We start from the raw sequence: 15,698 nt of genomic DNA on the forward strand, positions 1-15,698 counted from the left end.
TGCGCGGGATTTAATAAATCGGGACACAGAAAGCCCTGTCCATTTCTGATTGGCCTCTTTACTCGAGCTAACCTTAAAAATACAAAACACAGAGTTCTCTAAGCCTCACCGTCTTTTGTCTTCACTCCAGCAAGCCTTGAAGATGGGACATAGGAAACTTTCTCCGCCTCTCCTGTCTTCGCCCGAGCTGGCCTTAAAGCCCTGTGTCCCGCATCTTTAAGGCCCGCTCGAAGGAAGACAGGGGATTTGACCGGAGGCAAAGAAGGCTCCCTGTGTCCCGCATCTTCAAGGCCCGCTCGGACGAAGACAGGAGATTTGACGGGAGGCGGAAAGGTGGCTTGTGTCCCGCATCTTTAAGGTCGAGCAAGCCTTAAAGATGGGGGACACAAGGAACGTTCTTCGCCTCCGGTCAAATCTCCTGTCTTCGTCCGAGCGGGCCTTGAAGATGGGGGACACAAGGAACGTTCTTCGCCTCCGGTCAAATCTCCTGTCTTCGTCCGAGCGGGCCTTGAAGATGGGGGACACAAGGAACGTTCTTCGCCTCCGGTCAAATCTCCTGTCTTCGTCCGAGCGGGCCTTGAAGATGGGGGACACAAGGAACGTTCTTCGCCTCCGGTCAAATCTCCTGTCTTCGTCCGAGCGGGCCTTGAAGATGGGGGACACAAGGAACGTTCTTCGCCTCCGGTCAAATCTCCTGTCTTCGTCCGAGCGGGCCTTGAAGATGCGGGACACAAGGAACGTTCTTCGCCTCCGGTCAAATCTCCTGTCTTCGTCCGAGCGGGCCTTGAAGATGGGGGACACAAGGAACGTTCTTCGCCTCCGGTCAAATCTCCTGTCTTCGTCCGAGCGGGCCTTGAAGATGGGGGACACAAGGAACGTTCTTCGCCTCCGGTCAAATCTCCTGTCTTCGTCCGAGCGGGCCTTGAAGATGGGGGACACAAGGAACGTTCTTCGCCTCCGGTCAAATCTCCTGTCTTCGTCCGAGCGGGCCTTGAAGATGGGGGACACAAGGAACGTTCTTCGCCTCCGGTCAAATCTCCTGTCTTCGTCCGAGCGGGCCTTGAAGATGGGGGACACAAGGAACGTTCTTCGCCTCCGGTCAAATCTCCTGTCTTCGTCCGAGCGGGCCTTGAAGATGGGGGACACAAGGAACGTTCTTCGCCTCCGGTCAAATCTCCTGTCTTCGTCCGAGCGGGCCTTGAAGATGGGGGACACAAGGAACGTTCTTCGCCTCCGGTCAAATCTCCTGTCTTCGTCCGAGCGGGCCTTGAAGATGGGGGACACAAGGAACGTTCTTCGCCTCCGGTCAAATCTCCTGTCTTCGTCCGAGCGGGCCTTGAAGATGGGGGACACAAGGAACGTTCTTCGCCTCCGGTCAAATCTCCTGTCTTCGTCCGAGCGGGCCTTGAAGATGGGGGACACAAGGAACGTTCTTCGCCTCCGGTCAAATCTCCTGTCTTCGTCCGAGCGGGCCTTGAAGATGGGGGACACAAGGAACGTTCTTCGCCTCCGGTCAAATCTCCTGTCTTCGTCCGAGCGGGCCTTGAAGATGCGGGACACAAGGAACGTTCTTCGCCTCCGGTCAAATCTCCTGTCTTCGTCCGAGCGGGCCTTAAATATGGGGGACACAAAATGTTAGTTTGAATAAAAAGTAACTCGAGTAAAAAGGCCGACGGGAGATTCCATCCCTTTTCTCGAGCGGGCCTAAGAGAAAGGCGACACAAAGAGTCCTTTCTGCGTCCGTCTGTACATTACCGAAGTTTACTTAATCGCAATTTTTTCGCGAAATCTCAAAGAAACGCGGAACTTTCGAACAAATTTACGCTTAATAACAATTGCCTACAAAAGCCAACAATGCATTCCAACAATTCGTTACGTATTGTTAGAATGTATTGTTTAGAACGCGTGACGTGTTACGATCCCGTCATATTTTTACGTCACGTGTTACGTAAAACGTTAATCGGTTTGAAATATTTTAGAAAAGATCATTTTATTAAATTATTTAATATCCATTAGAAACAGGATCACTTTCAGTTTTTTAATTAAGTTAAAATAATGCTTTTTTTCTAATTTTGTAAATAAAATTATAGAAATGTCGAATCATTCATTTATTCTAAAGTAATGTCTGTATTTTTGAAAATCCAAAAATCCAAAGAGGAATTTGTAATAGCGAAGTTGAGGCCGAAGTTTTAAACGCGAAAACGTGTACGTGGGACGTTCAGCGCCGCTTTCCTGTAAGCCTAGAAGTTTGACAATGGCGTTTGGAAAGTCGAGCATGATTCCACTGAAGAAGAAGAAGAAGACCAACTCGTTGATGGTTTATTTTTCAATGAAGAAAAGGACTGAATGAAGATTCAGTCCCTTTCTTCTTATTTATCACTTCGCGTAGTAATTTTTTTAATACATTATGTCAAGCAAACATTTCTTTTCTATAACCTTTAGCTTCCTGTGCATTGCTTTAACGTTCCGAATAACCAAAACGCCGTGTGTCAACTCGTAAAAAAAAAAAACAATTTTTCGTGTATTGTGCCAACCTGTAACCCATGCCACTTCGGACATAGACCGTGAACAGAGAAAGTCTCCCCGTGCCCTACAGACTTGTCAACGCCACTGTCCAGGGCAGTGGCGTAGCTAGCATGGGTGACACCCGGTGGGAATATCGTGGTGACACCCTTTTTAACTCTTTTATAAAACACTGTTAAATTGTAATATCTTTGCACTCGAGCAACTTGAACGCTGTATTGAATATGCGATGTCGCGACGTATGAGTTTAGATTTAGAGAATAAATCATAATAAGATTTTCAGCTGGTGCGAGCTTCTGGTGACACCCGGGGCGGGCCGCCCCCACCGCCCTCCCCTAGCTACGCCTCTGGTCCAGGGGCCACCTTCGATCGACCATCGAAGAACCACATCGACGCCCAGGATGTCCGAACGGCTGATTGTCCTAAAGGAAACTATTTTGTACATAGTGTATGTTTATTTTATGTTTCTTTTTTGTCGGTTTTTGTCAGATACGTCTCTTCCGCCACCACGCACGTACGAATGGACCCTAGGCCATCACTGACGCGCAATTAACTGATTGCCCTCGAAAGTCGGCTTCTTACACAAACACAGCTTCCCTATCATCAAATGTCACGGCACGCCACTGGACAAGAAGTTTAAAAAATATTTGATATTTTTATTCTGCTCTTCTATGTTATATTACTTACGGATTTCAATGTTAAACCAGTAATATTACGATTTCGTATGTCCCATCTATAAGGAAATGTAGAAAAACACGTGTGCAAATCTTGTACAATGTTAAAAAATTAACTGTTAATTTGGCAGCATCATTTACAACTAAATTTAATGGATGAGAGAGATGCACGAGGTAGAGAAAAAGCTCTAGAATTTATTTTCCTTAAATTTACGATTTATGTATCCGTTGTCATAAAAATTTGTCTTTCCACTTTTTCCCAAGACTACAAATATTCAAGTACAAAGTAACCGGTTTCGAGCTTATTTCTACTTAAGAAGTAGTTAAATAATTAAGAGATTGGGGAATTGGGGATCAGTGGCGTAGCGTAGTGGGGGCGGCAGGGGCGGCCCGCCCCGGGCGGCACTTTTAGGGGCGGCAAAATTTCACAATAAATAATAATATCTTGTAAAAATACCTAAATAAGGGGGCGGCGAAATTTTCCTCCGCCCCGGGCGGCTGACATCAACGCTACGCCACGGGTTTGAATTATATTTGGAAATTCGTCTAATTTAGCATCGTTATTAATTCGGGTCAGGCTTTCATCTATGCTAGCGATCTCATTGCGGGTTAGAACCTGCTGTATTGTGGCCGATTATATAGACTATATTTTATTTATTTATTTTGCTCTCTTTGTCTTGTGGCTACTATGAGGGCCTTTTTCACATCTATCGTGGGTTCGAACAGACCTACAATTGGGACGACTAGAGGTGAGAAACGAGCCCAATATATTCGGGAGTTACCAATCATAAAAAAGTCCTTGTCGTGCTCGGGAAATTTTGAATTCTAATTTAATATAATATAAAAATTTCAAATATTGACGTTACTATGTAATTAGTTATTACAGCAATATCTATATTGAATCTGGGTAATCCAGGATTGAATCCGGGATTACCCAGAGCGGTGGGCGGCCGACACCTTAACCGCCTCGACCATCTGGACATTCAGTCTAAGTGTGCGCTGGTATTTCTCATTAATCAATGACTATATAAATTGATTCCTATGATATAAAAAAGTTTTTTTAAATAATAAATTTTACATAGTTTATATAAAATTTCCATCTGCACCGACTCTTCAATAAGTAGACAATTTATACAGCTATTATTTTTTGGCATTCGAATATAATTCATGTGTAATATATATTATATTATATTAATTAATATAATAAAACTTTTGTTTATTTAAAACTTTTAAAATAATTAATTTTTTATTTTATTTTTTCAATCAATACATATTGACGAATAATCCCAACCGGAATTTAGTTTAGTCGAAAAATAAAATAGAAAAAAAAATTAAAAGATTTTATAATTATATATAATACAGTCAAATCTGTTTTTATGCGGGGATAGGGACCGCATTAAAAAAAACGCATTAAAAAAAATCTCACGAAACTTCACGAATGGCTGTAAATAATAGTTTTCGCAACACAATTAAAAAAATACTTTTTTTATGCGGACACTGACCGCATAAAAAAAGTCTCACATAGAAAATAACTCAAAACCGTACGAAATAGAATTTATTGACAACAGATGTCAGCACTTGACTGCATCGTCTGGTCTATCGTCTGTTTTACATATTTTTGTCCAGGTGGTGTTTTGTTGACTTAGAAAGTAAATTATTTCATTTTTCGCATATTCATGCAATAATATTACTATAATAAGTGCATTTATGCTATAATAAGTTTATTTAGCTATAATAAGTCAACGTGAGACATGACGAATCGCACGAGACTAGTCGCCAACTATACCGCACAAATTAAAAATTCGCATAAAAAAATCGCACATAAAAAGAGCGCATAAAAACAGGTTTGACTGTATTTCAATATTATTTTTAATACATTTTCAAAATTTGTAATATTATTATAATTACAACTTTAAAATATTTTGCGGGAACAAAAATAATCGAGATTGTAATCGTCCAATTTTAGTAGGCAGGAATCGCATGGAAGTGATTCGTGTTTTAGAGAGGGGTATGGTGTTTTGTAGCACGTGAGTTCTGCAGGAAAGTGAGATAAATAGTAGATAATTTACATTCTATGATGAAATTAAATGTTCTTGTAACATATGTTATAGAAGTTAAGCAATAAAAAAAATAATGGGTGGACCATCAAAAATTCGGCAATTTACGACGTGTTGTTGATTCTGTAATTTGTTTTCTTAACTTTTCCATATTTTTTATTTTTAGATATATAGTGCATTCATTATGTACGGTATTCAACATAATGATAGAAATTCGAGAAATATGCTTTGGATCAACGTCCACGTGAGTTCAATTACACCTGTCAATACTACTGGTTACTGTTAAAACATGAATATCTACTTTATCCAAATTATCAAAACACATTCGTGCGTCACTATTCATTTAATTTCATTAGAGCAACGTTTATTCGTATAAATTTCTGCTGTGAAGTTTGACATCAGCATTCTGAGCAGCCTTGGTTACTCACCACTTAATGGAAAATGTTTACTTAATCATACCACCATGATCTTTCTCAAATTAATACAATACATTTTATGTTTCTGTTTTTACCTGAATAAAGCAATAGATTCAACACATTTATTGCTTTGTGTTTTAGCGTAATTGACAAAAAAAACTGCTTGAAAAAAATTGTACTTAAAAACATTTAAAATTTCTGTCGGGTGTTCTTAGTCTGTGGAAAAAATTATCTTTAGAACTTCGAGAAAATTTTCACACTTAAGCCACAAAGCCACGTCAAGGCGACACCCATTTTGTGGTAGTTTTTTGATTTCCAGAAACTGACCCCGATTGCTCGACAGAATAACAATCGAGGAATAAAACTGGATATTCGTTGCTATTCGATTCATTCGGCAAACTAAAATAAACTACGAAAATTTAATTTTTATGTCATTTTCATCAAACTTTCCTATTAAAGGATGTGAAGTTTCAATACAGATTTTTCATATAAAAATCAATATAGCAACGAATAAAAAAATTACGTTCAAAATATAAATAACTACAAATTATAAAAATTGCATATAAAACATATACTAAAAAGTTATTATATTGTAACAAAGATGCTGTTCCTTAAAACCCCTTTGCTACCAGTTTTTGTGTAGTGAAACTGTTTTTATACAGAAAAATAAATTAGAACGAAAAATATTACGATATTTATTAGGTATCGATTGAATAAAAAATATATAGTTTACAGAGAACAATAAACTAGTGCAGGGATGGCGAACCTATGGCACGCGTGCCCAAAGTGGCACGTAAGAGAAATCATCTGGCACGTAATGTCTCATATGATTTCTGTCTTTTTCAAACATCCTTTCTGTTTATCACCTGGTCATTTTTTTTCAATCAGATTTTTCACGTTTATTCGAATTAAAGCGTATTCGTTTAATTTGTTTAAATTTCATTATTCGAAATCTAAGACATTGGCACGCATTAACATCTTTAAAGCTAAGTATGCTTACAACATGGCACGCGGACTCAAAAAGGTTCGCTATCCCTGAACTAGTGTATCGATTGAATGTTTCATGTAATCATAGCGCCAAATATTTAAGATATATGTTATGTATTAGTATAGTTGTTAAAAAGTATATCGAGTGAATGTTATATAAAATTAGAATGTGAAATATTACTAAAATTCTAGCTTATATACTAATCAGAATAAAAAAAAACCTGGTTATTACTTATCAAAATATTTAAATTAAACATTACGATATTAAATTAAAAGAAGGTGTAAAAATCATGCTACTTATCGTAATTCTACTGTCTGGTGTCGGGAAAAAAATTTTCCAAGTTAAATTTTAATTTGAAAGTCGTTAACCTGAAAGTAATATTTCTGTAAAAATTTGAAATAAGTTTTATGAGAGGAAAGATGAGAACTTACATAGTTGATTCTGCTTAAATTATATATCACTTGATGATACTGACCCTGGCCATAGTGTTTCTTTAACTGTCGTATTCGACTTCGATACTGAAATTAAATTTAACTGAATAAAACATTGCGTATTTTATGTATATTTGCAGAATTTCGCTTCATGTATCGATATATAATTAAGATGTTACGTATTCATTGTTACAGAAGACGCTTTCTTTTGTCCTTTGTACTTCGTATTGTTAATCAAACACGAAATATAGCTTTGAAATTCCGGAATTAAAGTATTTTGCGTAGAAAATTATAATGTACATAAAATATATTAAGAGAACTAAGATTATTTATTCAACTGATTCCTGTCTAAACTATTGCACATTTACCGCACCTTTCATTTTAATAATTTGAGAGTTATTATCTTAATTTGAACGAAAATAAGCTCGAATATAACAAAAATCTGTATATAAATCAATCTCGCCAATTTAATTCAGCAATAATTTGTATAAATATCTCAACTTGAAGACATAAATATGTTTCGGGTCGATGCTCTATTAAAATTTATACTCAATATTAATTATGTAAACAAAAACGAAGGATTACTTACTTCCGTGAGATTTACCGAAACAGAATTCAGCTGAAAACTCTCTGAAAAGAAACAACAATAAAAATTATCTACGAACAATATGGAAAAGAACAATTGTAAAGTATTGTTAGTTGAGTATTACCTCGCATCAAGCGCGTCACTTATTACGTCGAAATTTCTACGATAAACCATTTAAGTCATTACTACAAATATTCAATAAGCTTTTAATTTCGTATAATTCAGATACGAGGGATTATCTGTGCACGACATTTCAATTATGTTTACAGTTCGTAACGTCGTAAGGAATAGCGTAACGATAATTTTACGTCCCTTCTGTTAAAAACTTGTAGGGAATGCACCGGTCAAAAGCGATAAAAGCGTAATTTTGTTTCAGAAAGTTATGAAATCACCGAAAACGAAAAAAAAAAAAAAATTGTTGGCGTCGGACTGTTCGGAGTTCGAAAGTTTTCGAGAAATACGTCACACTGTGACTAAGGTTTCGAAATAGCAGTAATACAAACAAAATTTCCCTTTACAATACAGTTGTACCGGTCGTCTATCTAACACTTTTCAGGGTAAAATATTTAAATTGAAATAACGTGACTTTCGGTTTGCATAGGAAGTTTATATATAGTAAATCCGGGCATCTTGCTTCTACGCATTCCAACTCTGGTCTCGTTTTTTATCTATCTAATTCCGTTCTCGAGAATAAGAAAAGACAGACGGACGGACGAACTACAGTGGGAATTTGTCTACGATTTTTTCACATTGCATTCCAATTATGATTAAATACAAGGTAAAAAACGAAGCATATAACATTATGTTTTTAAGTTATTGGATGTTCGATAAATGTTCTAATCGGACTAACATCATAATGGAGATAAATGTAACCGGCATATAGCTTAAATGTATACTATGTCGAGTAAAAATCATGTTAGACATGTGTGACCAGGGCCGACGAGAGGGTGGATGATGGGGTAAAATTCCCCGTGCCTGGGATTTACTTGGGCCCGGACATCATTCAACAATTTCTTTTTACGAGCTAATTATCCGTAGAAAGACGGTGTAAATTTTTTTCCCTGGAGCCAGCGACGTCTCTCAAAGTCCCTGTATATGATAATCAAGAAATAACAAACACACACTCATATATATTATAACCTAAAGAAAAAACAGTGAATGTAATATATAAAGCAGATACTAGCTCAGCCAATAATTAATCTAATTCACAAAACAACACCTTTACTTATAGCTGAGATAATTTTATTGAGAAAACTAACGTTTTCGGCTTACTCAATAAGCCATCTTCAGGTTTTAACTTTCGAAAAAAGGAACATTATCGTTCCATTAAAAGGATACAATTGTTTGAAAAAATTCAAACCATTAGTAACGGAAAAAAAATAAAAATAAAAATAAAAAAATAAAAAATAAAATAAAATAAAAAATAAAAACAAAAAGGAAGAATATGGTAATATAAATAAATAAATATACAATAAAATCGTTATAGTGAGAATAAGAAGTAAAAAATGAAAATAAAAATGATTCCACTGGTGATACTTTTTAAAAAATGTGGCAGATTATCGAGGAATGATGCCAAAACAAGTTAAGACAAGCCTACGAGTTCGTGATACATTTCTTGACTACGAATTTCCAAGCTGTTGGTAGGCTGTCAGCGTCCCTCGCATTTATGCATGCCTCTTCCAACTTGCTTTTGTAAATTTCAATTTTTTTCTGCGGTACTTGCTAACGTTGGGGAGCTCAAGGGTTTTACAATATCCGCTTCCTCCCATTTAATTACTGAGCTTTGGGTCTGCGCGTATTGCGAAAGTACTGTTGCGTTGGAGCCTTTCCTGACGTCATACTTGTGTTTTTTAAGTCTTTTCCCTAACTCTTTGTGTGCACTAAGAGGGCCTCTTTTACGTAGCCCATTATGGGTTCCGCCAGGCCCACAATGGGGCGACCGGGTGGTGAGAGACGGGGCCCGACATATCCGAACGGACCACCCCCCGAAAATTCTCTTGGGGATTCTCGACCCGTTCGGATTCCGCTCCCGGTCCCTCAGAGCGGTGGTCTGCCGCCTTGCACCGCTCGGCCATTCGGCAGCCTTCCTGACGTCATACTTGTGTTCTTTAAGTCTTATCCTTAAACTTCTTGTTGCGACTCCAATGTAGTCTTTTTCGACACCTAGTTCCGTGTTCTCGTACGGGATTTTGTACACTCCTGTTTTTTCTTCCTTTTTAATGTGATCTTTATCATTTCTTAAGATTGTGTATGGGTTCGGAGCCCTTTTTAGAACCATTCTGGTCTCCTTGCGTTTGCAATTTCTTTCATAATGCCTTTTGAATTCTTGTTGTAAGTAAACTTTGTGATTATACTGGGAACGTATTTTGAATCTCTTGTTGTGCCCATCTCATACTTTTTAACTAATCCTGCTATTGTGCCTTTTTTATATCCTAGGGATTCGGCTACTTGCGTGATTCTGTCGATTTCCTTATTTCTATCAACAACGTCGTCACAATAGATAAAGGCCCTTCTGATAAGAGCTCGGAATGCTACCAGCTTGTAATGATATGGGTTATTAGAATGCGATGGAATATAAAGTGGGCTGTGCGTTGGTTTTATGTACACGTTGGTGGAAAAATGCTCTTTGAACACAATATTAATGTCTATAAAATGGATTCTTATTGTATTCTTTTAATGGAACGATAATGTTCATTTTTTCGAAAGTTAAAACCTGAAGATGGCTTATTGAGTAAGCCGAAAACGTTAGTTTTCTCAATAAAATTATCTCAGCTATAAGTAAAGGTGTTGTTTTGTGAATTAGAATGTAATATAATTTGTTTGCGATATGAATTAATTATAGAATTTTATTATTTATATATTAATTTGGTAACCCTCAAATACTGTCCAGCTTCGTTCGAGAAAACGGCTGAAGCTCCAAACGTGGTTCAGGTATCAAAATGAAGTTCTTGCCTCGTAGATGATGTCACAGAAGAGAGATTTGAGAAAGGTGTAATGTTTCAGGCATGGCGGAAAGGCAAATGTACGATGTTAAGCCTAAGGAAAGGCAATCGCGCTCGCATGCCATCTAGCAATTGTGTTGTTGTTTTGTTTTAACCATTAGAAAAACCCGTTCGTCTTCCTCAACTGTAAAGTGCTGATTTTTTCAGTATTTTAATTGAAGAAATCCCGCTAGTATAAGCTTAAATTACGGCAAAACCAATTTAATTCTGCATTTATTTAGCTTCCTATCGTATTTTAAAATTATAAAATAAAATAAAATAGTTTACGTTATAATTATAATCTACTTTTTACACTCACTAACGTATAAGATGAGAAATTCGAAAAAAAAAGAATCATTAAATAAATTTTAAAATTTAATATTAATTACTATTACTTAATAAAAATTAATAATAAAATATTTAATTTTAGTATTCGTTTAATTATTTTATGGATAATTTTTTCTTTCCAGACGACCGAAAACGTGAGAACTTGACAGCACTTGTGCATGTGGGCATTCGATCAGCAGACGGTGGAAGAAAGGAACCGCCATTTAGCATGTCTGAATACGGCAGTGTGAATTCTAAGCCAGCTAACACAAATTACGATCCAAATTCTGCCTTTGCAGATGCGGTTCAAAGGGCAAGACAGGTGATTGAATTTTAATATTAATAAATCGTTTAAATTTTTCTTGATATCTATTTTTAATATGAAATCGGTTAAGCCTAACAAGATGGCTGTGCTCCGAGACAAAGAAAGTGAAGTTTCCATAAAATTCATTTATTTTCCTAGAAAATGTACGGAATTTCGTAAATTATATGGTATTTTCGTACATTTAATACCTGATTAATTGTTTATAATTGTTCGTAACGTCTAACAATAGGTGAAATTCACGTGTATTGAAATCGATACTTAACCTCCATTGTTAGTGGAGTTTAAGTGTAATGTATTATTTTATTTAAAATATTAAATTAATTAATTCTTTTATTGTTTTAAATGATTTAGGATAGTTTTATAATTTATAAATTTATTATAAAGTTTATCAGAATTTTTTAAATATATATATATGTAGTAGTTCCTCGTTATATCGTTCCTCGTTATATCGTTCCTCATTATAACGCACATTCGGTTTCGCGGGTTTTTTTGTCCTCCATGTTGCCGTTGAATTTCTATTTGTAAAAAAAATTATCACTTTACTCCAGTCATTGGTCATTTGAAACTACATTATGTGTTATACAACTCGCAAAAAACACAAAATGGATGGATAAATACAACAGTTATGCTGCACTGTTCGATATATTGTTCGTTTGGTTCGTTTCCTTATGTATTCAATATAACGAGGGTCTATGTAGTTTATATTCGTGTTTATTGCTATCTGACTGATAATGGTCTACAATCAGTTGATCTGTAGTATGTTCATATTGGAAAATGTAAATGTAATCTCAATTGTAGCCTTGATCTTTATGTAAGGAGTCAATTGACACCTTGTGAATTACATCATTTCTGTGATCTGGTACTTTTTCCCCTGTAATAGTTTGTAATTTGGTATTTTTTTCCCCACTTTAAAGATATATACTAAAATTTTGGCATTATTTGTTTGGAAGAACTTAATGTGTGTGATGTTTCCTAGTAAAGCTGCTTTACTTAAGTTGCTGCAGGTGCTTTAAGCAATTTCTAGGAAACTGTTCTATGTCTCGGCATGCTTCTTGTATACATTGTTTTGTCAGAAACAATGCAGAATTTTTGCCGGGACTATAAAATGTCGGAGGTAGCTGGCCAAGAAAATTGATATTGCAATTACCTATGTGATAAACAACAGAATGTATGCATTCACCATTACTAATAAATCTAAAGATGCTTATGTCAAATAGAAGATTATGTATATGTAGAAAACTATTTCTAATTTTTTCGATAACTAGTTTAAAATAATACGAAGCTAAAATTAGCAATATTTGCCAGATGTAATCAGTCACTTTTATGACCACTTAAAAGGGTTTTTTTGGACGAATAAATGGAAATGTAAATGAAACGGAAATAATCTTCAAATTCACCATTCACTCGAGTTGAAGAATTGTTACCGTGATTGATTTTGAAGAGTGAAATATCGGTGTAGGCTCTGTCACAGATGTAAGTTACCTTTACTGAAGAGGGATCTGCAAGAATTCCGATTCAAAATTCATTTAAATAAAACATATGAGAATAATTATCTTCTGAGTAATTCTTGAACTTGGGTGAGTGTCAGATTCAAAGGATATAGCATTTCTGTTTGTTTGTTCAAAAAACCCCTTTTTAGTGGTTATAAAAGTGATAATTTGTGACATGAAAATCTATTTTAATCTTAATTTCAGATACAGTATGTAATATGTATATAATTTATGGTGGCAGCTATTTTAACTTCTGTCTTCAGTACATATGAACTTTGCTATACTTTGTGTTACAGCAGCTAACTTAACTGTTTTTAACAAAGTGGCTTTAATTAAACAGCTTTACTGGAAAACTTGCCCGTACTAAAAAGTTATAGTAAGCTTATGCATGTTTACAGCATGATTATTGAAGCTTGAAGGTGTTAAGGAATGGCACCATAGCTTACAAATAAAATTAGCTTTTTAGTGTTTTCTGTTTTTAAAATATATTAAAATGAATTCTGAATTTTTAAGTTTAAAATGTTCCGTTTTCTATAAATTGAAAAGACATTCACTTTGCTAATTTTTTTTTTTAAAATGCATTGTAGTTTATTTGATGCATACATAATTTTAGTCTATAGATTAATGATGATATTAAACTGAACTTTATAGTTCAGTAATTTCTAATAGATTATCTTCCTTTTAGTAATCATGTTTGCATATTCAAATAGAGGTCCTCAAAATGTGATTTTTTTTTTAAAAGAAATTTTGAAACAGAATTTTGCATGGTTGAGCTGATGTGCACTTTTATGTCAATTTGATGTCTATAAACTTGTTCATTGTAATAAGACTGAAATGTCAAATGGATGTTAAAGTGTACACTTTCTGAACAAAATGAAGTGTCTAAGTGTTTAATTTTCTTAATTTTTTCTTGAGGAAGGTCATTCGACATGATCGAAAATGTTAGAGGATAATAAATTTGGCTGCTCATTTACAAGGTGTTGTGAGTTTGTTTTATTGAATGTGTCTAATAAATAGTTTTAGAATGAAACCAATAAACTTGCAGTAAAGAGACAGAAGCTGAAATAATTATGATCATCAAACATAATTTTGATTTGTAGATTGGCCACCTACATTTTGATTTTTAAAAATTGATGTAGTTTTAATAGTTCTGTATTTTTTCTGCACTAGGGATAGAAAAAAGGTTCCTTTTTATTATAGGCCTACAAAATATAGCAGTCAGATGGATTTGATAAAAGTCACTTATCTTTCTATATACAGTCGATTCTCCTTAATTGAGACACGTTGAGACTAATCTATTTTGGCCCAACTAAGCAGCTTCTCCAATTAAATGAACTAACAATAAATTCTAAAATAAAATGTGTAATATGTAGGTAAATAAGTAGGTAAAAAATAATAATTAGATACCTATTTTAATGCTTTATTAAGCCAAAGTACAGAAATATTTGTACTATAAATTTGCCAGACGATAGATAACTGATTTGCATCATGCTAGTGTTGCCAAATACAGTATTAGTAGTGACGTACACAAGGGTTTGACTGTTCAATTTGTTCCTGAACGTTTTTAGTTAGAACGTGTTATAACTGAAAAGGGTTTGTCCAAAAGTCACCTTACAGTCTTCCTTTGAGCGCAGTTTCCTTTACTTGGAGATGGGCCACTTTGGTGGGAGCGTCCATAGAATCTGCCAGCATCGAATGCTGGTCTCAACGGTTGGATGGCTGCCGTTCGTATCTAGACGAAATCATATGCACCTAATATCTTCTAAGAGAACTCTAGCTGTCTTCCAACTCAGTCCAGAGACCTCAAAAAATTGTCTGGGGATCTTTATCCCTTCGTTTATAAGGGGATCGTCCGGTCCAATCCAGAGCAGGGTCAGTAGCTTTCATTCAGGTTCACCTCAGATGGGATCATCGTATATGTTTGACTATGCTGACCCCCTTCAGAAAAACTGAACTGCCCAAGTACCCGAGCAAAATACAAAATTGCTTTGTGTCTGCAAACTGTTAGGCCTACATGACATTAGTGTACAGTATGTCGTGTCTACATGTTTTCAGAAGATCCCTAAAATATATCAAAAATTGCTAAATTCCTTTTCTGCTATTGTCTCAATTAAGCGAAAAGTTGTCCCAATTAAACAATTAAATTATGTATTAATTTATGTTCCGTTCTTTGAGATTTGTCCAATAAAGCGGTGGTCCAATTAAACGGAATCGACTATATTTAAATTTTTCAGGGTCTGATCTGAACTCAAACCTGAATTGCAAGGCATTACAGGCATGCATATTACCCATCCCAATTATCTGGCTAGCAAAATTTTTATGTTGATTTAATATATTTGAAATTAAACTACAAAATATTGATTAGCATTGTCAGTGACTGTAGATAAGAAAGTTGCTGCTGTGGAATTTACAAATAAGAATTTCTTAATCTCTTTTTTGTATCTTTAATCTCAAATAATCTGATGATCATATTGTTCGTAAATAACATTATCTCAGTAAAGTGTGTTCTACAGTAGAAAATCTCAAGGAATTGGTTTGCCATATGCTAGTAATAAGATATTGCATCAAAATTGTTAATTTTGATTGACTCTAACAAATGCCATGTGTGGCTTTCATGAACTAGTTTCTTTTGACCTACATAATAGGATGTCACTTTCAAGATCTCTCCTTTTTTGTTTTATTAGTCCAAAAATAATTTAAGTTATTTTTTTTATAATAAATGCATGAAACATGTTGAGTTTTTAATGTTTAATTCTTGGTGCGGTATTGGTTCTTACTAATAATATAAATATGCATTGCTTCTATAAATTACTTTGGTTTGACAATTTTTTCAGTAATTTTAAGAAGTGAAATGTGTACAAATATGAAAGTGGTTGTTATTATTAATCACTATTAATAAT

The 15,698-nt window shown here is 35.3% G+C and overlaps 1 protein-coding gene across 11 annotated transcripts in view; it reads left to right on the plus strand.

Moving 5' to 3' along the window:
- The first annotated feature begins 11,151 nt into the window (after positions 1 to 11,151).
- The window catches only part of LOC136987150 (far upstream element-binding protein 1-like), a 64,779-nt gene continuing 60,232 nt past the window's right edge, over positions 11,152 to 15,698 (plus strand). For 9 of the 11 annotated variants that reach the window (XR_010882583.1, XR_010882584.1, XM_067284831.1 and 6 more), the window contains exon 1: positions 11,159 to 11,305. Coding sequence is in view for 9 of the 11 variants with exons in the window: in XM_067284831.1 (XP_067140932.1) it covers positions 11,213 to 11,305 (93 nt within the window). In the remaining 2 variants the exon portion in view is untranslated. Of the gene's footprint in view, positions 11,306 to 15,698 lie in introns of all 11 variants that reach the window. The other 2 variants (XM_067284833.1, XM_067284834.1) reach the window with 1 other exon arrangement.

Source organism: Centruroides vittatus, unplaced genomic scaffold, assembly GCF_030686945.1.
Source record: "Centruroides vittatus isolate TY-2023 unplaced genomic scaffold, ASM3068694v2 scaffold_1478, whole genome shotgun sequence".
In the NCBI taxonomy this organism is placed as follows: Eukaryota; Metazoa; Arthropoda; class Arachnida; order Scorpiones; family Buthidae; genus Centruroides; species Centruroides vittatus.